General features: G+C 42.7%; 1 protein-coding gene across 1 annotated transcript in view; it reads left to right on the top strand.

The window, feature by feature from the left end:
* Window positions 1-22080, top strand: part of PDILT (protein disulfide isomerase like, testis expressed) — a 47220-nt gene extending 25140 nt beyond the window's left edge. Inside the window, exons 4-11 of the mRNA XM_005697547.3 lie at window positions 958-1095; window positions 5588-5698; window positions 5780-5905; window positions 11009-11206; window positions 14775-14895; window positions 17628-17806; window positions 20904-20993; window positions 21746-22080. Coding sequence (XP_005697604.1) covers window positions 958-1095; window positions 5588-5698; window positions 5780-5905; window positions 11009-11206; window positions 14775-14895; window positions 17628-17806; window positions 20904-20993; window positions 21746-21976 — 1194 coding nt within the window. The 3' untranslated portion in view covers window positions 21977-22080. The remainder of the gene's footprint in view (window positions 1-957; window positions 1096-5587; window positions 5699-5779; window positions 5906-11008; window positions 11207-14774; window positions 14896-17627; window positions 17807-20903; window positions 20994-21745) is intronic.

Below are 22831 nucleotides of genomic sequence, written 5' to 3'. Positions count from 1 at the left end.
ATTTTGACATTGTTTCTGCCCACAGTTTTCTTTCAAGCTAAAGAATGAAGGCTGAAACTACAGCCATATCTAAATATGAAGTTCATATCTGCTACTACACGCGATCAAATCAATGGCCTCTTCTGAAAGCAATTAAGGACTGTGTGTGTATGTGTGCTTAGGTGCTCAGTTGTGTCCAACTCTTTGCAGCCCCAGTGACTGTAGCCTGCCAGGCTCCTCCACGGGGTTTCTCCAGGCAAGAATATTGGAGTAGGTTGCCATACCCTCCTCCAGGGGATCTTCCCAACCCAGGGATTGAAACCAGGTCTCCCACCTTGCAGGCAGATTCTTTACCATCTGAGCCAATAGGGAAGTCCATTTAAGAACTAAATTATTAATACAAAGTCTCAACAACTATGTTAGTAGATCCTTCACTCTCATACTTGGAAAAGGTCAAGTTTATCAATTCTACTTATCTCTGTGTATTTGCCTATTTTGACCTTAGTCATAGCCCTAGAGGAGAAGGCAATGACAACCCACTCCAGTACTCTTGCCTGGAGAATCCCATGGATGGAGGAGCCTGGTGGGCTGCAGTCTATGGGGTCATGAAGTGTTGGACACAACTGAGCGGCTTCAGTTTCACTTTTCACTTTCATGCATTGGAGAAGGAAATGGAAACTCACTCCAGTATTCTTGCCTGGAGAATCCCAGGGACAGAGGAGCCTGGTGGGCTACTGTCTATGGGGTCACACAGAGTCGGACATGACTGACGTGACTTAGTAGCAGCAGCAGCAGCAGCATAGCCATGGAAGTATTCTGGGTATGAAACATCCATGAAGGTGGATTTAGGTAGCCTACCAAAACCACAGAACTTGGAAAGATGAAGAGATGAGTTAGTCACCATTTTTACCCTGTCCTTAAAATTGCCAGGCATTTTGCTTTCTGTCGAAGCCTCATCAAATATCTCTCTTCAAATAGGACTTAGAGGAAGAAGTAGCAGAGTTGTTCTACGAAATGATCAAAGACTTTCCAGAGCTAACATTTGGAGCGATATCGATTAGACATTCCGCTGGGCGTTACCATGTCACCCTTGACAGTGTTATAGTGTTCAAAAAGGTAAGACTTGAGTTTTATTGCTAGTGACAGGTCTCTAGTTCAAAACAATGAACCATGCATGGGCTTTGGGTATAAATTCTGGTTCTGCACTTGTGAACTAAGTGGCATTGACCAGCTGGTTTCTGGGAAACCAGTCTCTAGACGTCTCTTTGACCTTTCCAGCCATTTCCCACTGGGAGCTCCTCCTTTCCTTAACCAGTAAATGCCATTAATTAAGGCTCAGTCTTCTGCCCTGCATTTGCTTCTGGTCCATCCAAGCTTCCCCATCATATACCATATACCCATATACCCATGATTTACAAATCTCCATCTCCAGCCAGACTTCTCTAATCTCCAGACCTTTAAATCCATCACCAGATGTCTCAACATGGTCAAGCCTAAGTCATGATCTCCGTTCCAAATCCTCTTCTAGTATTCTCTCTCTCTTTTTGTGAATAGCAGAAACATTTATTCCACCCAGCAGTCACTGAAGAAAAGTGAAGTTCAAAAACCTTTCTCTTATTATCTTCTCAGTCAGGCATTTTTGTCAAAGAAGACACACACAGGGCACGTGAACATAATACAAACGTTCAGCATCAAGAATCATAGGGAAATGCGATCCTCTTATAGTGAGATGTCACCATCACTCCCAACTCCTCTGTAAACAAAATCAGAACACCTCGGCATCATCCTAACACCTCCCTCTTTTCCATCCCTGCTAACCAATCCATCAGCCCAATTCCATTGATTTTTAAATTTAAAATATTCCATGAATCTATCTACTTCTTTCTACTGCTACCATCATAGATCAAGTGACCATTCATATCCCACAGCTTAGTGCAATATACATTCAACGGGTCTACCACATCTTATCTTGTCCTCTCAAGAGATATCTTCAAAATTAAAATCTGATGGTTATTTTCCTCCTTCTAATTGAAAGCCCTTTAATAGCTTCCTATAATTTTTAGGATAAATATGAGTCCTTGATGAGGGCCACAAGGCTTTCCACAGTCTAACCTCTATTACAAACTTCCCTCCTCTCCCTCTCTGGGATCTAGATCTGAGCTGTTCAATACAGCAACCACCAGTCACATGTGACTATTTACTTTAACATTAAAATTTTAGTTCTTCAATCAAACTAGCTATTAGTAGATAGTGGCAACTATATTTAATATCATTGATTTACAGAGCAAATCCATCATCTCAGAAAATTCTACTGAAGTGTTACTTTACACTCTGTAGTTTGGTTCCTGGAATACGCATTATTCCCTCCTTCAGTTCAGTTCACTTCAGTTCAGTTGCTCAGTCGTGTTCGACCCTTTGCGACCCCATGAATCGCAGCACACCAGGCCTCCCTCTCCATCACCAACTCCAGGAGTTCACTCAGACTCGTGTCCATCGAGTCAGTGATGCCATCCAGCCATCTCATCCTCGGTTGTCCCCTTCTCCTCCTGCCCCTAATCCCTCCTCCAATCCCTCCCAGCATCAAAGTCTTTTCCAATGAGTCAACTCTTCTCATGAGGTGGCCAAAGTACTGGAGCTTCAGCTTTAGCATCATTCCTTCCAAAGAAATCCCAGCGTTGATCTCCTTCAGAATGGACTGGTTGGATCTCCTTGCAGTCCAAGGGACTCTCAAGAGTCTTCTCCAACACCACAGTTCAAAAGCATCAATTCTTTGGCGCTCAGCCTTCTTCACAGTCCAACTCTCACATCCATACATGACTACTGGAAAAACCATAGCCTTAACTAGACTGACCTTAGTCAGCAAAGTAATAGCTCTGCTTTTAAATATGCTGTCTAGGTTGGTCATAACTTTTCTTCCAAGGAGTAAGAGTCTTTTAATTTTATGGCTGCAGTCACCATCTGTAGTGATTTTGGAGCCCAGAAAAATAAAGTCTGACACTGTTTCCACTGTTTCCCCATCTATTTTCCATGAAGTGATGGGACCAGAGCCCATGATCTTCGTTTTCTGAATGTTGAGCTTTAAGCCAACTTTTTCGCTCTCCTCTTTCACTTTCATCAAGAGGCTTTTTAGTTCCTCTTCACTTTCTGCCATAAGGGTGGTGTCATCTGCATATCTGAGGTTATTGATATTTCTCCTGGCAATCTTGATTCCAGCTTGTGTTTCTTCCAGTCCAGCATTTCTCATGATGTACTCTGCATAGAAGTTAAATAAGCAGGGTGACAATATACAGCCTTGACATACTCCTTTTCCTATTTGGAACCAGTCTGTTGTTCCATGTCCAGTTCTAACTGTTGCTTCCTGGCCTGCATATAGTTTTCTCAAGAGGCAGGTTAGGTGGTCTGGTATTCCCATCTCTTTCAGAATTTTCCACAGTTTATTGTGATCCACACAGTCGAAGGCTTTGGCATAGTCAATAAAGCAGAAATAGATGTTTTTCTGGAACTCTCTTGCTTTTTCCATGATCCAGGGGATGTTGCTAAATCCTTACAATAACCATGTTACTTAAAGACATGGCTCAGAGAGGTTAGGTTACTTGCTCAAAGCCACACAGGAAGTGGATGAAATGATCCAGATGCTGGTTGACTTCTCATAGGGAAGACTGCGAGCCATTGTGTTTTACTTAGGCCCATGGAAGTCTGAAAAATTCCAAACTAGAGAATAAAATAACCTGATTTGTGTTTTTGAATGGACAACATAGAATCCGGAAGTAGATCCAAATGCATACTGAAATTTAGTATTTAATAAAGATGATGTTTTAGACTAGTAGGCAGACTATGTTATTCAGTGACGAGCACTGAGAGAATTGGGTAGCCATTTGAAAAAAACGAAAGCTAAATCCATAAGTCATTCCTACCACCAAATTAAATTTCACATTGATCCCTGATTTAAAAATATAATAAAACTGTGGAAAGACTAGAAGATGCCATAGGAGAATTTGCTTTCTAACCTTGGAGGGAGGGGAAGAGTCCCTTTATGAAGCATGACAGAAACCATAGAAAATATGAAAAGAAACCACTGATAAATTTGGACCATTCAAAAAAATGTTAAATTCTGAGGAACAAGTGAAGGTTACTCAGTCATGTCCAACTCTTTGAGCCCCATGGACTATACAGTCCATGGAATTCTCCAAGCCAGAACACTGGAGTGAGAGGCCACTCCCTTCTCCAGGGGATCTTCCCAACCCAGGGATCAAACCCAGGTCTCCTGCATTGCAGGAAGATTCTTTACAAGCTGAGCTACCAGGAAAGCCCTCTGCAGAACAAAGCAGGTCACAAAATCAAATAAAGGCAGGCATTTGATACCATTAAACTTGAGATCCAGAATTCAAAAAAAAACCCAGCAAACTTGGCATTGCATTTAGGAGAGATTTGGTCTATGTTAACGGTTAAGAACATGGGCACTAGAGTCAGATTGCCTGAGCTGGAATTTTGGCTCCATTTTTTAGCTTAGCTTAGCTTAGCTTAGTTTAGCAACCCTGGGCAAGACATTTCACTCCTCTGTGCCTCAATTTTCTCAATTGTAAAATGGGCAAAATAATAATATATGGCTCAATGAGATGTTATGAGGATTAAATGAGTTAATATATACAACACGTTTAGAACTGTGGCTGATACAACTTGAGCTCTCCATGAGTTTAATTAGTATTACTTAACTATCACTATGACCAGACAAGAGTGTAGGCTTTATCAAGAGGACAATAAGGCTTATGTTTAAGAAAGAGTCGTATTTTAACATCACTCTGGCTGAAGTTTAGGGGACAGATTGAAGGGAAGCAGGGGGATAAGTTGAAAGACTATTAGGAAACTATTGTAGGAGCCCAGGGAATATGTTTGGACTAGAGACTGGAATTGGTATAGATATAGAGAAGGAGATGGAGTAGAGAGAAATAAGGAGATAGCTACTTTTTTCTCCTCCCCCCACGGACTTTGATCCTGTGCTACAGAGAATTTATGTAATTTCCTGTGTTAATCCAGGTCCTTCTGAGAAGCAGTCATCACACAGGATTAGTCATGCAAAAATTAGGGGAAATCCCTGTGAAGGAAAACAGAGAGGGGGCTGGGGAAACTTATCAGACCATGATGCAGATCTGACCCTTGGAAGGAAGGAAGGTGAAATGGAAGTCTTTGGTTGCAGTGCAGTCTTAAGAAAGTTCATCAAAGTCCTCCATAAGAAAAGTCCTGCATCTCCCAGAAATGGGCTTGCCCTAGTACCCTTGAAAAATTCATTGGTTAGGAGCAGTGTGTAAAAAACTGCTCAGCATCAGCACAAATACATTGATGAGATTTCAGAGCAAGGCAGATGGGGCTGTCAGTCAGCTATACTCCCTGCTCTGTAGACCGGAGATTTTCATGGCTTCCCCATATCCATATTCCACCCTCTGGTTAGTCTGCTCAGATGTCTATATTTATTAAGTATCTAGATTATATGTCTCACCTGTTAACATGGTGTTTCCCTTTTATCCAAGGGGAAAATCGTGCTATTTACATTTATTAAGTGGTTATGTCATGGATGCTACTGCCCTCTAATGTTTTTCTTCTTTTGTCCAAGGGAAGAATTGTGAACCGCCAGGAGCTTATTAATGACAATGTCAACAAACAAATCCTCAATAAACTTATAAAAGAACAACTCACAGATCTTGTTATTGAATACAACACTGAGGTCAGTGAGCAAAGGGTCTCAAGAGGAGGGTAGCTGCAGTAGCTGTGTGCACAGAATGACTTGTTTTCTTTTTAATTTCAGAATAGGGATCTGATTTACGAATTGAACATCCTGAATCACATGTTGCTCTTTGTCTCCAAAAGCTCTGAGTCATTTCGTGTAATAATGCAGCATTACAAGTTGGCATCGAAGATATTCCAAAACAAGGTTTGTGGAAGTTGCCACTGCTTTTTAGGGTTCTTTGGATAGAAATCAAAGTCCTGTAGACCCTGATGCCATCCATCTGCTTTGCTGATTGTAAATGAATCTAAGAAGAATTGGCATATTCGTTTGCATACCACTCTCCTGATTTGCAGTCTTCTTCCTGCCCAGCGTCTCTTTCTTTCTCACCAAAGCTTTGCTTTTTTTTTCCCTCATCTTTTTGAGAAGTCTGCTATGGTAACATGATTGTTTTGGCTGCTTTTTTGATGGACCAGTCTCTGCTAAGAGTGGGTGGCTGCACTGTGGCTAGAATTTGGCCTGGAGGAGAGGGGAAGGCAAGACCTGAGGTCAGGGACTGTGAAAAGCCTGAAGATGCGAAGCAGTACAGACTGTAGTTGCTGGGGTTCTAGGAGTCAGCATCAACAGGCTTCGGTGCAAATTCTCTTCCTCTTAACAAGTGATTTTATCTTAGATGAGTATAATCTCTCAGTCTCAGTCACTGTCAGTGAAAAATGGGGAATTAGAATTAGAAGTGCTTCATGTAAAGCAATGAGCAAATGTACACTAAACAGTGCTTACTTTTATTATTATCATTAGAAACACATCAGTATTATAAGTATTATAAGTATCTAAGTATTATATCCATATTTATGTAGTTACCACCGTCTGGATTATGGAGGCTATTTACTTCCTTTTTCTCTTTATTTTTATAATAAGTAAGGTAAGAAAATTATTCTGAAATTTAAACAAAACAATTAAAAACTTTGAAGACTCAAATGAACACATAATAAAGCCACTATGCACCAACATATTTAAAGACCATGCTACATCCCACCTTACAATTACAAAAACATCTGTTGTAAATGAATTTCTCTGTATGTGTGTGTGTGGTGTGTGCGCTCATTGTGTCCTACTCATTGTGACCCCATGGACTGCAGCCCTCCAGGCTCCTCTGTCCATGGGATTTCCCAGGCAAGAATACTGGAGTGTTTTGCCAGTTCCTTCTCCAGGGAATCTTTCCAACCCACGGATCCAACCTGCCTGTCTTATGTCTCCTGCATTGGCAGGTGGGTTCTTTATCCCTAGCACAACCTGGGAAGCAATACGTTCCTGGTTTATCCAATTTTAACCTAGATTTTTTATGTAATTAAATTGATTACAATCTGATTGCCTTCCTGCTATTTTTGTTATAATGGTCAATTTGTTGTTGCTATGCATTGGAGAAGACAATGGCAACCCACTCCAGCGCTCTTGCCTGGAGAATCCCAGGGACAGCAGAGCCTGGTGGGCTGCCGTCTATGGGTTCGCACAGAGTTGGACACAACTGAAGTGACTTAGCAGCAGCAGCAGTCACTAAGAGAAGTGAAAGACAAAGCAGAAAAAGAAAATATACCCATCTGAATGCAGAGTTTCAGAGAATAGCAGGGAGAGAGAAGAAAGCTTTCTTAAGTGAACAGTGCAAAAAAAAAAAAAGAGGAAAACAGTAGAATGGGAAAGACTAGCGATCTCTTCAAGAATATAGATACCAAAGGAACATTTCATGCAAAGATAGACACAATAAAGGACAGAAATGGTATGGACCTAACAGAAGCAGACGACAGAAGAGGTGGCAAGAATACACAAGATCTATGCAAAAAAGATCTTAATGGCCCAGATAACCATGATGGTGTGATCACTCACCTAGAGCCAGACATGCTGGAGTGCAAAGTCAAGTGGGCCTTAGGAAGCATCACTGTGAACAAAGCTAGAGGAAGTGATGGAATTCCAGTTGAGCTATTTCAAATCTTAAAAGATGATGCTGTGAAAGTGCTGCACTCAACATGCCAGCAAATTTGGAAAACTCAGCAGTGGCCACAGGACTGGAAAAGGTCAGTTTTCCTTCCAATCCCAAAGAAGGGCAATACCAAAGAATGTTCAAACTGTTGCATAATGGCACTCATTTCACATACTAGTAAAGTAATGCTCAAAATCCTTCAAGGTAGATTTCAACAATATGTGAACCGAGAACTTCCAGATGTTCAAGCTGGATTTAGAAAAGGCAGACATACCAGAGATCAAACTACCAGCATCCTCTGGATCATAGAAAGAGCAAGAGAGTTCCAGAAAAACATCTATTCCTGCTTAATTATGCTAATGATGCTATGTGTAGATCTCAACAAACTGGAAAATTCTTAAAGAGATGGGAATACCAGACCACCTGACCTACCTCCTGAGATACTTGTATGTAGGTCAAGGAGCAACAGTTAGAACTGTACATGGAACAACTGACCAGTTCAGAATCGGGAAGGGGGTATGTCAAGGCTGTATATTGTCACCCTGCTTATTTAACTTACATGCAGAGAGAGTACATCATGAGAAATGCCAGGCTGGATAAAGCACAAGCTGGATTCAAGATTGCCAGGAGAAATATCAATAACCTCAGATACACAGATGACACCACCCTTATGGAAGAAAGTGAAGAGGAGTTAAAGAGCCTCTTGATGAAGTTTGAAAGAGGAAAGTGGAAAAGCTAGCTTACAACTCAACATTCAGAAAACTAAGATCATGGCATCTGGTCCCATCATGGCAAATAGGTGGGGAAACAATGGAAACAGTGACAGACTTTATTTTCTGGGCTCCAAAATCACTGTGGATAGTGACTGCAGCCATGAAACTAAAAGACGCTTGCTCCTTGGAAGAAAAGCAATGACAAACCTAGACAGTGTATTAAAAAGCAGAGACATCACTTTGCTGACAAAGGTCCAAAGCTATGGTTTTTCCTGTAGTCATGTATGGATGTGAGAGCTGGACAATAAAAAAGGCTGAGCACCGAAAAATTGATACTTTTGAACTGTGGTGTTGTTGGAGAAGACTCTTGAGAGTCCCTTGAACAGCAAGGAGATCAAACCAGTCAATCCTAAATGAACTCAACCCTAAATATTTATTGGAAGGACTGATGCTGAAACTGAAGCTCCAATGCTCTAGCCACATGATGCAAAAAGTTGATTTATAGATTCATTGAAAAGACCCTGATGCTGGGAATGATTGAAGGCAGGAGGAAAAGGCAACGACAGAGGATGAAATGGTTGAATGGTGTGACTGACTAAATGGATGTGAGTTTAAGCAAACTCCAGGTGATGGTGAAGGACAGAGAAGTCTGGCATGCTGCAGTCCATGGGGTGGCAAAGAGTTGTACATGATTGAGTTACTGAACAACAAGTTGCTAAGTCATGTCTGACTCTTTTGTGACCCCGTGGACTGTAGCCCTCCAGGCTTTTCTGTCCGTGAGCTCCCCAGCAAGAATATTAGAGTAGGTTGCCATTTTCTTCTCCAGGGGAATCTTCCTGACCCAGGGATCAAATGCATATCTCCTGAATCATCAGGCAGATTCTTTACCACTGAGCCACCAGGGAAGCATAATTGCTTAGCCATAATTCTTCTAGATTAATTTTTTAATTTATCTCTTTAATCTAGATGGAATTTATTTTGGTATATATCAAAAGATTGAGGTTGTTGATTGCCTTTATCCCATTTAGCAAGCTTGTTGAATGTCATTTATTGATTGTGCTCCATTTTTGAGGCAAAGTTATACAGTTGGATAAATACTATTCCAACAGGTCATGCCCCTTATCTTGTTCTCCTCTAACAAATGTCTATTGAAAATATACATGGTTTTACTATGTCTACTTTGTTTTTCACTCTCTCCCCAGCACCTGGAAGACTTTCTGACACACAGTAGGACTCTTAATATTTTAACTCATGAATGACCTGAGAGTGTCCAAATCCAGGGTCTTCAAGAGCCTCTAAATGGTCTCCTCCTTCCACACTTTCTTCTTATCTGCAACCAGAGTGGCCTTTTAAAATTATACCATGTCACACTCTGGCTTATTATCCTCAGCAACTTCTCATCTCTTTCATATCAACCCTCGGCTCCTCACTGTGGATCTGACCTTATCTCTCACCATCTCCCACGACTCTCTCCCTCATGGTGCTGTAGCCACACTGGGCTGCCCCTCTGTTCTAGAACACTCTAAGCACTCCCCATCCCTCCACTCAGGCCTTTTCAGTAATAGTTTTCACTGCTTAAATAAGTGATCCCCTGACTAGTTATTCATCACTCAGGTCCAAGCTCAAATGTCACCTCCTCAGATATGCTTCCTGACCTTCTTACAAAATATTGAGCCCCTATGTCACCCTATCTGTGCAGTCCTCTCTCACAGTGCCCCATCTCATTATCCAGTTGGCACTCACTCATTGCTATCCAATTGATTAATTTCTTTACTCATTTCTTGCCTGTCTTCTCCTCTAGAACGTGAGCTCCATGAAGGCATGAATTTTGTCTACCTTGTATCCCCAGTACTTAGTAAAATTCCTAGTAGCCACTCTACAAATAGGTGTAGAATGCATGGTTGAATGAGTTATGAGTTTCCTAGATGAAAGAATAATTTAGAATAATAATGAGTTGACATGTACTGAGCAATTTTCTACCTCCCAGTCACTGAACTAAGCCTTTTATATGCAGCCTTTTCATTCTCACAGCAACCCTGCAGTGTGGATACTATTATAATTATCACTTTACAGATAAGAAAACTGTAGCACATAGAGGAGACATTACTGTTTTGCCCAAGGAATTGACATGAAAGCTCAGGATATCCTGATTTCCTGCAGTTGTATGAATGCTGTCTTGCACAAGGATGATGAAACCAGGATGACAGCTAATGCCTGTCTATGCAGTGGAGTTCAGGACTGCACTTGATGAACAGGAGCCTTTACAGAGATGCTCCATAGACGCTGCTGTTTACATTTCATTAAGTGCCTTGCCTGGCTTCCTTGGTGGCTCAGACAGTCAAGAATCTGCCTGCAGTGCAGGGGACTCGGATTCAATCTCTGGGTCAGAAAGATCCCCTGGAGAAGGGAATGACTACCTACTCCAGTATTCTTGCCTGGAGAATTCCATGGACAGAGGAACCTGATGGGCTACAGTCCATGGGGTTACAAAGAGTCAGACACGACTGAGCGACTCAAACTACTACCACTACAAGCGCCCTCCCATAGCTTCCCGCAGTTTCTCTCCCTCGCCCTCTCCATACCTCCAGTCCAGACAGACATGGGTTTCATTTGATTTGGCAGATCCTTTTCATCCTTGTGGATACAGATGTGCCCAGAAATAGACGTGTCTTCAAATACTTCCAGATCACAGAGGTTGATGTCCCATGTATCCAAATCCTAAACTTAAGCTCCGATGCAAGATACAAAATGCCTTTCGAGGAAATAACCTACGAAAACCTCCAGAAATTCGGCCAGAGCTTCCTGAATAGAAAGGCTAAGGTAAGCCAGTCCTTGGATAACGATTATTCAGAACCTCAAAATAATTCTTTTTTGGCTGTGCTGGGTCTTCATTGCTTCGCTTAGACTTTCTCTAGTTGCAGTGAGCGGTGGCTACTCTTCGTTGTGATGCTCGGACTTCTCATTGTGTTGGCTCCTCCTACTTCCCAACATAGGTTCTAGGCAAGCTTGGATTCAGTAGTTGTGGTGCACAACCTTAGTTGCCCTGAACGATATGGAATCTTCCTTGACCAGGGATCAAACCCATGTCCCCTGCATTGGCAGGCAGATTCTTATCCACTGTGGCACCAGGGAGGTCCTCAAAATAATTCTTTTTCTGTCATTCTGCTGGCTTTGGTCATCCGAATGGAAAGGTCAGTCTTACTGTTCTTGTGATGAAATACCCGCATCTCCCCATCTCAAATCTATTCAACTTTTGATATCTCCTGACTTTATAATTCCACCGTTAATTCATTATTCTTATTTTTTTTTTAATTTTTCTTTTTCTTTTTTTTTAATTTTAAAATCTTTAATTCTTACATGCATTCCCAAACATGAACCCCCCTCCCACTTCCCTCCCCATAACATCTCTCTGGGTCATCCCCATGCACCAACTCCAAGCATGCTGTATCCTGCATCAGACATAGACTGGCAATTCAATTCTTACATGATAGTATACATGATAGAATGTCATTCTCCCAAATCATCCCACCCTCTCCCTCATTATTCTTAAAATTAAGACATTTTCTCTATAGGAATCTCCAACTGAAATGAGCACTCCCAGCCTGGCATCCTCTTAAAGTAGGTTCTTATTCTTCTTTCAGACTCTAAAGTGAAAGATTTACTTGGACACAGGGTAGATGCTTGCTTAGGGGAGAAGATGGGGTGGCATATATGGAGCAATCAGGACTTAACCTCAAAGACTTTAGGGACTAAGGAGGAGAGGCTTCAAAAAGAGGGCTACAAACACTATGTTGCCCCATTATATAACCACCTGCCTTTTATTTAGCTCTTTCTATATCCTCAACCACCCTTCTGAGTTACTTCCTGCTGAGTTAGGTGATCATATTATTTATTTTTCCAAATGCGGATACTTTCGAGAGTAATGGGAGCATTCTTTGGAAGTATTCTAAATGGCAGGAATAAACTGGGACACTCCAGGCAAACAGGGAGGTATGATCACCTTATTTCGGGGGGCTCCCTCTACTTCTGTCCACCCCCCCACAAACACTGCTTCCTCTGCAGCCTTCTCAAATGAAAGCTGATTTTTCTTTTATGTACAGCATTATCACACACCAGTTGATAAGGCTGGTGTCCTCCATGCCATTTCTAACCATTTCTCCTCCTTCTGCTTTTAAAAACTCCAAATTCTTTAGATTCCATGCCTTTGGACTTTAGACCATCAGCTCCTGCCTCCATGGCTGTCCTGATCACTTCCCTTTCTCTATCTGAGGATGCAGACATGCCCTCCACACCTATTCTGTCCTCATTTACAGAGATGTCAATATCCCAAACCCTCATCTCTTCTCCAGCGATGGTGTATCCATGCCCTCTCAGCCACCTGCTCTTATTTCCATACTCTAGGAATGGCAGCCCCTCTGAAAGCCTGATTTCACCCTTCCTGTCCCCTCAGTTGCCTTCTCTAGTAGCCACATGGCTACAATCCCTTACCCTTTTTGTGGCTCCAGTCTCCTGATCTCATTTCATAATCCCTTTAGTGCCCTCCTTTGTTGACTTGGATTCCATGTCCATCGCTCTGATGATGATTCCCTTAACTCCTCCGTCCCTTCCACCTTCTACCTCCTCTACTTCCCGTAGCATTTCTCAGGCAAAATCACAACTCCAGTTGAACCCATTTAACTTTCCCTATTGATTCCAGGCCAAACCTGGAGAAAAAGAACATCACCCTGAGGCAGGCTGGCTTCATGGAGTCATAAACCAAACCTCCTGTGGGCTCTTAGAAATGTTCTGACATTTATAGAAATTTCACTTAATGTGCTCATTCTCTTAATCTTGGACTCTATTTCTCCTCAGCCTCATGCCTACTTTCAGTCTGAGCTGAGTATTCTAATATATCACTAAGAAAATTGAAGGTTTCAGACAGGGGCCCCTCATTTTCTATCACCACATCTGCAGATCTGCTTGGAGCTCTGCCTGTCCTCTTTTTCTCATGCTGGCTATATCTCAGGAGGTGTTTGTCTTCCTATCAAGGACCAGCACATCCTCTTGTGTTCTTGGAAGAAAGAGGAGTATCTTTCATCTGACCTATAAGATGTCATGAGTCTGATCTGGCCCATTGCTAATTCTGCATCATTTTCTCCATTTCCCATCCCTCACATCCAGTCCCCATTCTTGTTATGCTCCCTCACAAAGAATCTTCAGGTCCTTTCCAGAGGTGAGGGTAGAGATGAGGGAAGCTATTGTAGGTGCCAAGGCTGGTGAGTTGGGCAAAGACCACACAGCAAGGACTTGTAAGCATATCAAGGATTTGGTATTCTAAGAGCAATGGGAAGCCACGTTTGCCTGGTGAAAGTAGAGCCTGCTTTTAGGAGAATAAAGGTCTGAAGAGGATTAGGAGGAGATAAAGAGAGGACACTGTAATAACAGTGACCTAGATGAGAGATGAAAGCTACCTGGCCAGAGTAGTAGCAGTGCAGACAGAAAGGTGTGAATTCAAGAGATATTCAGAAAACAATGGTTGCAAAAAAAAATTTATGTTCTGAGATTTTTCATCACCTCCTTCAAAGACAAGCAAGAACTGAGTTCAGTGTTTCATTTGTTCACAATATTGACTGAGGTCTTATGATGTACCAGTACTCAGTGGTACTCAATGATAAGGGAAGAAAAGTCCTTTGTGACATTCCATCCACTGAGAGAGGGACACATTAATCACATAACCATAAAATAAATATAAATGATAAATAAGTGATACAGGAAAAGTACCAAGTATTATGAGAATTTATAAAAGCAGGGCTGTGACCTAGTTTGGGGTAGAGTCAGGGAAATCTTCCTTTGAGATCATTCTGAAAGACAAATCTGAGTTAGAGATAATTCTGATAGAGAAGGGAGCGTGGGAATGAGGAAGTGGGCAGAAGGCTAGCTCTTTGAGTGAATAGACCAGTGTGGCTGAAGAAAGCAAGGAAAGAATGATGAGCATGAAAAAGGTGGCAGGAAACAAAGTATAATATATATTTTATAGGTGACATAAATGATCCAGTTTGATTCTTGGGATAATTGAGGACAGCTATATTTTTGGAAGAAAGGACATAGACTAGTTTAGATGTTAATGATGTGAAACCCACTCTCATCTAAGAACTCTAAGAATCATATATTCGGAATTCTGAAATCCACCCTGGTTTGGGACTCTGCTGCTTTCTCAGCCCTCTGACTCTAGTGCCCTGGACAATCCAGGTTGCACATTTAGCTCATGACTTTTCTTAGCATTTCAAATGCTTTCCCAAGGCTGCTGTAAAAACAAGAGAAAATTTTCTATTGTTTCCAGCTGTGGTGGAGACCCCAACTGCCAACCAATTTCTGGAGGCTGTTAAAATGTCTCAAATTTATTTCCTAGAATCATCTATCCAGTGAAGAAATTCCAAATTATTGGGACCAGGGACCAGTTAAGCAGCTTGTTGGGAAGAACTTCAACGTCGTCGTGTTTGACAAGGAAAGGGATGTGTTTGTGATGTTCTGTGAGTATCTCTGCAGAGGCCGCTGGAGGCAGTGGCTCCAAAGTAACTTTTTCAAGTGTAGGTTCCTGAATTCTTGGGTACTAAAATCTCCAAAACCTATCAAAGCATCATGCCAAGAAGGGTCTTCAGACATCCATAGTTTGGATCAAGATGACATCAGCTACAAAGCAACTCTCCCCCCAGATCAAATCCTTGAAGTGTGTGGAAGACCTTTCACATAATTGAAGCCTGTGGCTATTTGTAACAACAGTAATACTGATGGCTAACGCTGATTGAATGCTAGATCCACCAGGCCTGCGCCATCAGTCTCTACTTTATTTTTCTCACCTTGCTGGTGCTAAGCTGCTAAGTCACTTCAGTCATGTCCGACTCTGTGCGACCCCATAGACAGAAGGAAGCCCACCAGGCTCCCCTGTCCCTGGGATTCTCCAGGCAAGAACACTGGAGTGGGTTGCCATTTCCTGCTCCAATGCATGAAAGTGAAAAGTGAAAGGGAAGTCGCTCAGTCATGTCTGACTCTTCGCGACCCCATGGACTGCAGCCTACCAGGCTCCTCCATCCATGGGATTTGCCAGGCAAGAGTACTAGAGTGGGGTGCCATTGCCTTCTAGTAAACAGAGTCCCAGGGAAGTGAAACTTTACTAAAGTTATGCAGCTAGTGGGTGACCTTAAGTAAGTAAGGGATTGGAACCTAGTCAGCCTGAACCCAGTGGCTACACGGGTAACTGCTGTACCAGTCTAAGTTAAGTAACATCAAATAGCCCATATTTAACACACCTGAGTTGGTGCAACCAAAATGAAGACTCATGTCATGCATGTAAAAGACCTGGAACAGTGTCTGGCATCTTGTAAGCACATGATCAAAGGCAGGTACTATTGCCATTATTTCCCCTGTTATGATTATTTCCAGTGTTCACCCAGGGACTGTTGCTCTTCCTCCACTGTTTCTGATTTGCATGTGAAAGCCAAAAGCCAAGGGACTTTCTCTTTCACCCTGAGACACAGAGAAAAGTGGCAATGCAGTGACTTCAGATACCTCTTTTATTTAACAGGAGGAGTTGATATTTATTGAGCACTGATGAGTTTGCTGTTTATACACTTGCTCTCATTCCTCCTCTAACCAAGCCTCTTAGGAAGGTACAGTGGATTTCCCCATGATACAGATCAGGGAACCTAGCCTCAGAGAAAAGAATTACTTTAGAATTACCCTAGATCACATAGCAAGTAAGCTGCAAGACAAAAAGTTCAAATCCAGGTCTGTTGCCATCATTTCCCAGAGGGTGAAACAAGGACTGGGTTACATTATGCAGGCCTTTAAAACTCTCATTGAAATGGGCATTCATCCATGGAGCCAGGTGTTTATAGTCTGCATGGCTGAATAACCATGATCATTTGCTTTTAAGTGAGAGGCTGGGGAGGCCTTTCTTTCCTCATCTGACACTGGGAGTCTTGAGAATGCTCACTTGGTTTTGGTAAAAAACCAAAGTGGCCTTATGTTTTTTGGAATCAGGGTTGTCAGATTAGCCTCACGACTATAGCCATTAGGCCCCCTTGGGTTCCAACCCAGGGCCTGTTGATCTCCAGGGAAGCTGCCAGGATACAGCCAGGAGAGTAGATGATCACAGAGGCACTCAGTCTGTAAACTGAGGGATAATCATCCAAATGTAATATCCAGGAACTTTGAGCCACTCCCCGGACAAAGCCAGAATCTTTAATGGAACGACCAAGGCAAGGTTGTTTCCCTTCCATGCTGGAGCTGGTCCCGATTTCTCCTCATAGTTCCAGGTGTCGGGACTATCCACAGAGCTTAAGGAGCTATCTGGAGGGAAGTCCAGTGTCTCTTTCCCAGCGATAGTTGTACTTAGCTCAACCTCATGTTCACTTCCTAGGTGGACTTTCCTCCATGGGACTGAAAGGGGTATGATACAATGGTCACAAGTCAAAGCAGCCTGTCCGCTAATCCCACTTCCTCTGCTTAAATCACTAAGTGACCTTGAGCTGTAAGCTTAACTGCTGTTGGAAAATTCTTGTGCTCTCTCTCACATACACAAACACACATACTTTTTGGAAGAACATAAATATTTTTTTTTTGGTTTGGTTTTTCTCTTCAGCTGGATGGAAGGAAATGTTAAAGGGAAATCAGAGAATAGAAGAAAATGTCTCAACATGTTAATGTCTGAGTAGAAGGGGGACTAGGTTATTTTTTTTTCTAGTTTATTTAGTGATGATCAGATACTATAGCTGAAATGTAAGATAACCTATGTGAAGTAAGTGAAAGTGAAAGTTGCTCAGTTGTGTCTGACTCTTTGTGACCCCATGGACTATACAGTCCATGGAATTCTCCAGGCCAGGATACTGGAGTGCGTAGCCATTCCCTTCTCCAGGGGGTCTTCCCAACTCAGGGATCGAACCCTGGTCTCCCACATTGCAGGTGGACTCTTTACCAGCTGAGCCAGGAGGGAAGCCCAAGAATACTGGAATGGGTAGCCTACCCCTTCTCCAGCGGATCTTCCTGACCCAGGAATCGAACCGGGGTCTCCTGCATTGCAGGTGGTTTCTTTACCAACTGAGCTATCAGGGAAGCCCAAGATAACCTAACATACTATTAAAAGAGACAGTGCAATTTGTATGGCAGCAGACCATTAGTGGAACACGGTGATGGTGTCTATGGGGGAGTGTGGATTTCAGGGTCTTTATGAGTGCGAGCTTGAGTGATGGCCTTTCTTTTCCAGATGCACCCTGGTCCCAGAAGTGCATGGTGTTGTTCCCAGTGTTGGAAGAGTTGGGCAGAAAGTATCAAAACCACTCCACAGTCACCATTGCCAAGATCGACATCACGGCAAATGACATTGAGCTGACGTACCGGGAACGGTACCCCTTCTTCAGACTCTTCCCCACTGACTCTCAAAAAGTGAGGGGCTCTTGGGATTCACATAACTGGAAATGTTATATTATTGTCAAGGATTCAGTTTCTCTCAGTCTCCCTCTACCTTTTACCAAATCAACTTCATTCTCAGCTCCAACTCTTATTATCTTTTCATATTCAAGTTAGAGAAAAATTTCCACTAGCTTTCAGAAAATTCCCAACTCAGTCTGATTGGGTTCTCCTAACCCAATCATTGTGGTAAAGGGGATGCTGGTGTTTTGATGGTCAGGCCTAGGTCAAATGGTTCCCTCTGGTATTAGAGCTGAGCTTCACTCAGACTACATGGAATCAGTCACCATGTGAGTATTGGGGGTGGGGTGGTACCAGAAGAAGGAAGATTTCATGATGGAGACAATTAAGTACTTTACACTTTGGTTTTAGAGCTGTTGAACATCACCAGTGTTCATGGAATACATACTTCATGCTACTTTGGTATGTGGGGAAGAACGTCAAAGAATCACAACCAAGGTTCCAGGTCCCAAGAAGAGTATGATTAAGTGTTGGGTAAAGTCATGGAATGTGAAGTCAAGTGGGCCTTAGGAAGTATCACTGTGAACAAAGCTAGTGGAGGTGATGGAATTCCAGTTGAGCTAGAATTCCAGTTGAGCTATTTCAAATCCTGAAAGACGATGCTGTGAAAGTGCTGCACTCAATATGCTAGCAAATTTGGAAAACTCAGCAGTGGCCATAGGACTGGAAAAGTTTTCATTCCAATCCCAAAGAATGCTCAAGCTACCACACAATTGCACTCATCTCACATGCTAGTAAAGTAATGCTCAAAATTCTTCAAGCCAGGCTTCAGCAATACGTGAACCATGAACTTCTAGATGTTTCAGCTGGTTTTAGAAAAGGCAGAGGAACCAGAGATCAAATTGCCGACATTTGCTAGATCATGGAAAAAGCAAGAGAGTTCCAGAAAAAACATCGATTTCTGCTTTATTGACTATGCCAAAGCCTTTGACTGTGTGGATCACAGTAAACTGGAAAATTCTGAAAGAGTTGGGAATACCAGACCACCTGACCTGCCTTTTTAGAAACCTATATGCAGGTCAGGAAGCAACAGTTAGAACTGGACATGGAACAACAGACTGGTTCCAAATAGGAAAAGGAGTATGTCAAGGCTGTATATTGTCACCCTGTTTATTTGACTTCTATGCAGAGTACATCATGAGAAACGCTGGACTGGAAGAAGCACAAGCTGGAATCAAGATTGCTGGGAGAAATATCAATAACTTCAGATATGCAGATGACTCCACCCTTATGGGAGAAAGTGAAGAAGAACTAAAGAGCCTCTTGATGAAAGTGAAAGAGGAGAGTGAAAAAGTTGGCTTAAAGCTCAACATTCAGAATGCTAAGATTATGGCATCTGGTCCCATCACTTTACGGCAAATAGATGAGGAAACAGTGGAAACAGTGGTTGACTTTATTTTTCTGGCCTCCAAAATCACTGCAGATGGTGACTGCAGCCATGAAATTAAAAGATGCTTACTCCTTGGAAGGAAAGTGATGACCAACCTAGACAGCATATTAAAAAGCAGAGACTTTACTTTGCCAACAAAGGTCCGTCTAGTCAAGGCTATGGTTTTTCCAGTGGTCATGTATGGTTGTGAGAGTTGGACTGTGAAGAAAGCTGAGTGCCGAAGAATTGATGCTTTTGAACTGTGGTGTTGGAGAAGACTCTTGAGAGTCCCTTGGACTGCAAGGAGATCTAACCAGTCCATCCTAAAGGAGGTCAGTCCTGGGTGTTCATTGGAAGGACTGATGTTGAAGCTGAAACTCCAGTATTTTGGCCACCTGATGTGAAGAGCTGACTCATTTGAGAATACCCTGATGCTGGGAAAAATTGAAGGTGGGAGGAGAAGGGGATGACAGAGGATGAGATGATTGGATGGCATCACTAACTCAATGGACATGAGTTTGGGTAAGCTCCAGGAGTTGGTGATGGACAAGGAGGCCTGGTGTGCTGCGGTTCATGGAGTCACAAAGAGTTGGACACAGCTGAGTGAACTGAACTGAACTGAAAGTCATGGTATAGCCTCATCTCCAAATGCATTTGGCATTAAATATGGAAGATTCTGGAGGGCAGATATGGCTGGAAGTCTTCATGAAAATATGACACTTTGAAGAATGGTAGGGATTTAAATCAGAAGTGTGTGACTTATAAGTAGGGAGTATAATATAAACAAGGGGGTAGGCAGAAGCCTAGCCACAGAACTTTGAAAGAGATATCATCCTGGTGTAGAAGATGCACATGGAAAATGAGGCTAGATTGAAAGGGTGGATGGACCTGGTTCAGATCTTCAGTTATCTGAAAAGGAGTTTAGACAGCCAGAGGGCAGTAAGCAGTTTCCTAATCTTCTTAAAGACTGTAAAAGGAAAGGAAGTTAGTGATAGCTGAGCAAGAACATATGCCAGACACTTTGTAAAACAAGTATTCTTATTCTTTAGTAATAAAATAGCATATATATCTAGATCTAGATATATATAGTGCTTCTATGAGTCAAGCATTGTTTTAAGTGCCTTTTGCATGTTGTTTGCGACCCCATGGCCTGTAAGCCCACCAGGCTTCTCTGTCCATGAGATTTCCCAGGCAAGAGTACTGGAGTGGATTGCCATTTCTTTCTCTCCAGGGGCTCTTCCCAGTCCAGGAATAGAACCCAGGTCTCCTACATTGCAGGCAGATTTACCTCTGAGCTACCAGGGAAGCCTCCTTTTCACATAATAACTCGTTAAATCCATATAACAACATCATGAGAGAGGGACTGTTATTATCTTCATATTACAGTTAAGGAAACTGAGTCATAGAGTGGTTAAGCTTCCAGACAACACTGCCAAGTGGTGAAGCCAGGGTTTGAGCTCCAACAGTGTGGCCCCATAGTTCTTGCTCTGAACGACTACATCACAGCCCTATGATGGAAGATATTTCATTATTCTTATGGCAATGAAAGCTCAGAGAAGTTAAGGAACTTGCTCACTGCACTCAGGTTGTTAGGAATTTGACTCTGGATTTGTCTGTGGAGCAATCCCTGAGTATCCTTCAGGAAGAGGCTACCATTTCAACTCTGCTCCATTTTCTTCCTAGGCTGTACTGTACAATGGCGAACATACCCTGAAGGGCTTTTCTGACTTCCTGGAAAGTCAAATCAAGATTCAGATTGAGGATGAAGATGAGGTAAGGTGAAACAGCAGTACCCTAGACCATTCTGTCTCACACAGAACCATCAAGAGCTCAATAGATTAGGAAAGAGGGTGCCAAGAGTTCTACAATCTTGTGGGAGAGAATGGAGGTTGGATGACTTTATTTCAAGGACACATGCTATTAGAAAGGCAGAGTTGAGAAACACAGAAGGACAAGGTCTCACACAGCTCCCAGGCTACTTCCCTAGGTCCACTACTCTTGAGTGCTTAACCACATGTCCTGATGGGCTCCTGTGCCCTGGCATTGTTCTACAGTCTCCATTCCCTCCTAATTCTGTCCATGCCTCAGTAAGGCCGTCTGCTGGAAGGGGTCATCTGTATTAGTTAGGACGCTTTCCGTTGCAAATGTCAGAAACTATAGCTCATCAAAGGTGGGTGGATTCTGAAGCTCAGAGTCATTTTCTGTCTCCCCATCTCTGTTTTCCTCTGTTTGCTTCATTCGCAAGCAGGCACTTCCCCACCGAGGGGCAGTGACTGCTCCACAGCTCTCAGCTAACACCTTCTCAGCTTGCAAACAAAGTATTATTAATAATACCAGGTCTTTAGTAGTCCTAGCACATGTTCTGGAGCGAATCTCAGTAGCCAGGCCTGGGGCAGCGGCACCTCTGGGCTTAGAGCAGTGAAAGGCTGCTTGGCAGTGCAATGACAATTACTGCATAATTCTTGCCTCTATTTATTTTTCCTCCTCCAACTCTTTCTCCCTCCCTCTCTTCTTTTCTTAAATAGCTGCTCTCTGTTGAGCAAAGTGAAGAGACAGAAAAGGAGGTATTAGCGGAGGAAAAGGAGGAAATTTTTATGAAGAAAGAGCTACCAGAACAGAATGTGCCTGAGCTGGAGAATGTGACCAAGCTCGAAGGGCCAACTGAACTGAAAGAAAAGGCTGAGGAGGAGAAGGTAGCTGAGCCAAAGGAACCTCCAACACAGGCGGAGAAACCAAGAGTGAAGGAAGAACTGTAAGGCTCTCTAAAGCCAGGAAGAGAGGGTGCCCATTTTCCAGATCCTGGCATCATTTTCTGAGTTGATCTACTCCAAATAAAATTCTATAACATTGTGTTAGGTGGGTGGAGGCTGGATAATAAAAGCCCTTGAATGTCTTTGGCCCCGTGTTACTCATTACCTTTTTTCTGCTTGGTGTTGCCTTAGAAGAGCTGTTTGGCCTCGAATTCAGATAGGGCTGCAAGGGAAGCCATAATAGTAACATTAAATGAGTGTTTACAACATACTGGGCATTCGCTTAGTTCTCACAGCCTCACTGAGAGCTAGGTTTCATCATCCCCATTTTACAGATGAGAAAACTGAGGCAAAGAGAGGTTGAGCAACCAGGCAGGATCACAAGGCTAGAAAGCCCTTGAAATATGATTCTCGGCGATCTCACTCCACAGATGGTGCACACATCACCATCACTACTACCACATTGGGATCCCCAGAGAGGGTGGCTGATGCTTTCAAAGAGGTGGAATGATCTTTGTATGCTTCATTTTAGCACAGTAGGAAAGAGATTTGACCCAAAATCTCTCCCTAGTCTTTCACATCTCAAAATGACCCATTCTCGTAAGCAACCATATGCTAGGCTAACCCTCAAGTCCCTTCTTTCCTTTTATTACCATAAAAGTAATGCCACCAAAACACGTGACTCCTCCTACTTCCTTCCATGTGACTCCATCCACTATTTCCCATCTCCAGCCACCAGTCTCAGCCACAGAAGTCTTCTAATTGGTCCCTCTACTGCTGCTCTGTACCTCCAAGGCCACCCCCCCCAACATACACACAATCCATAGTCCCTAAAGCTGTTAAAGTGATCTTTTTAAAAGC

This window comes from Capra hircus, chromosome 25 (genome assembly GCF_001704415.2).
Source record: "Capra hircus breed San Clemente chromosome 25, ASM170441v1, whole genome shotgun sequence".
Taxonomy (NCBI): domain Eukaryota; kingdom Metazoa; phylum Chordata; class Mammalia; order Artiodactyla; family Bovidae; genus Capra; species Capra hircus.
Note: the sequence above shows the minus strand (reverse complement) of the source record. Positions and strands in the feature narration are given on the sequence as shown.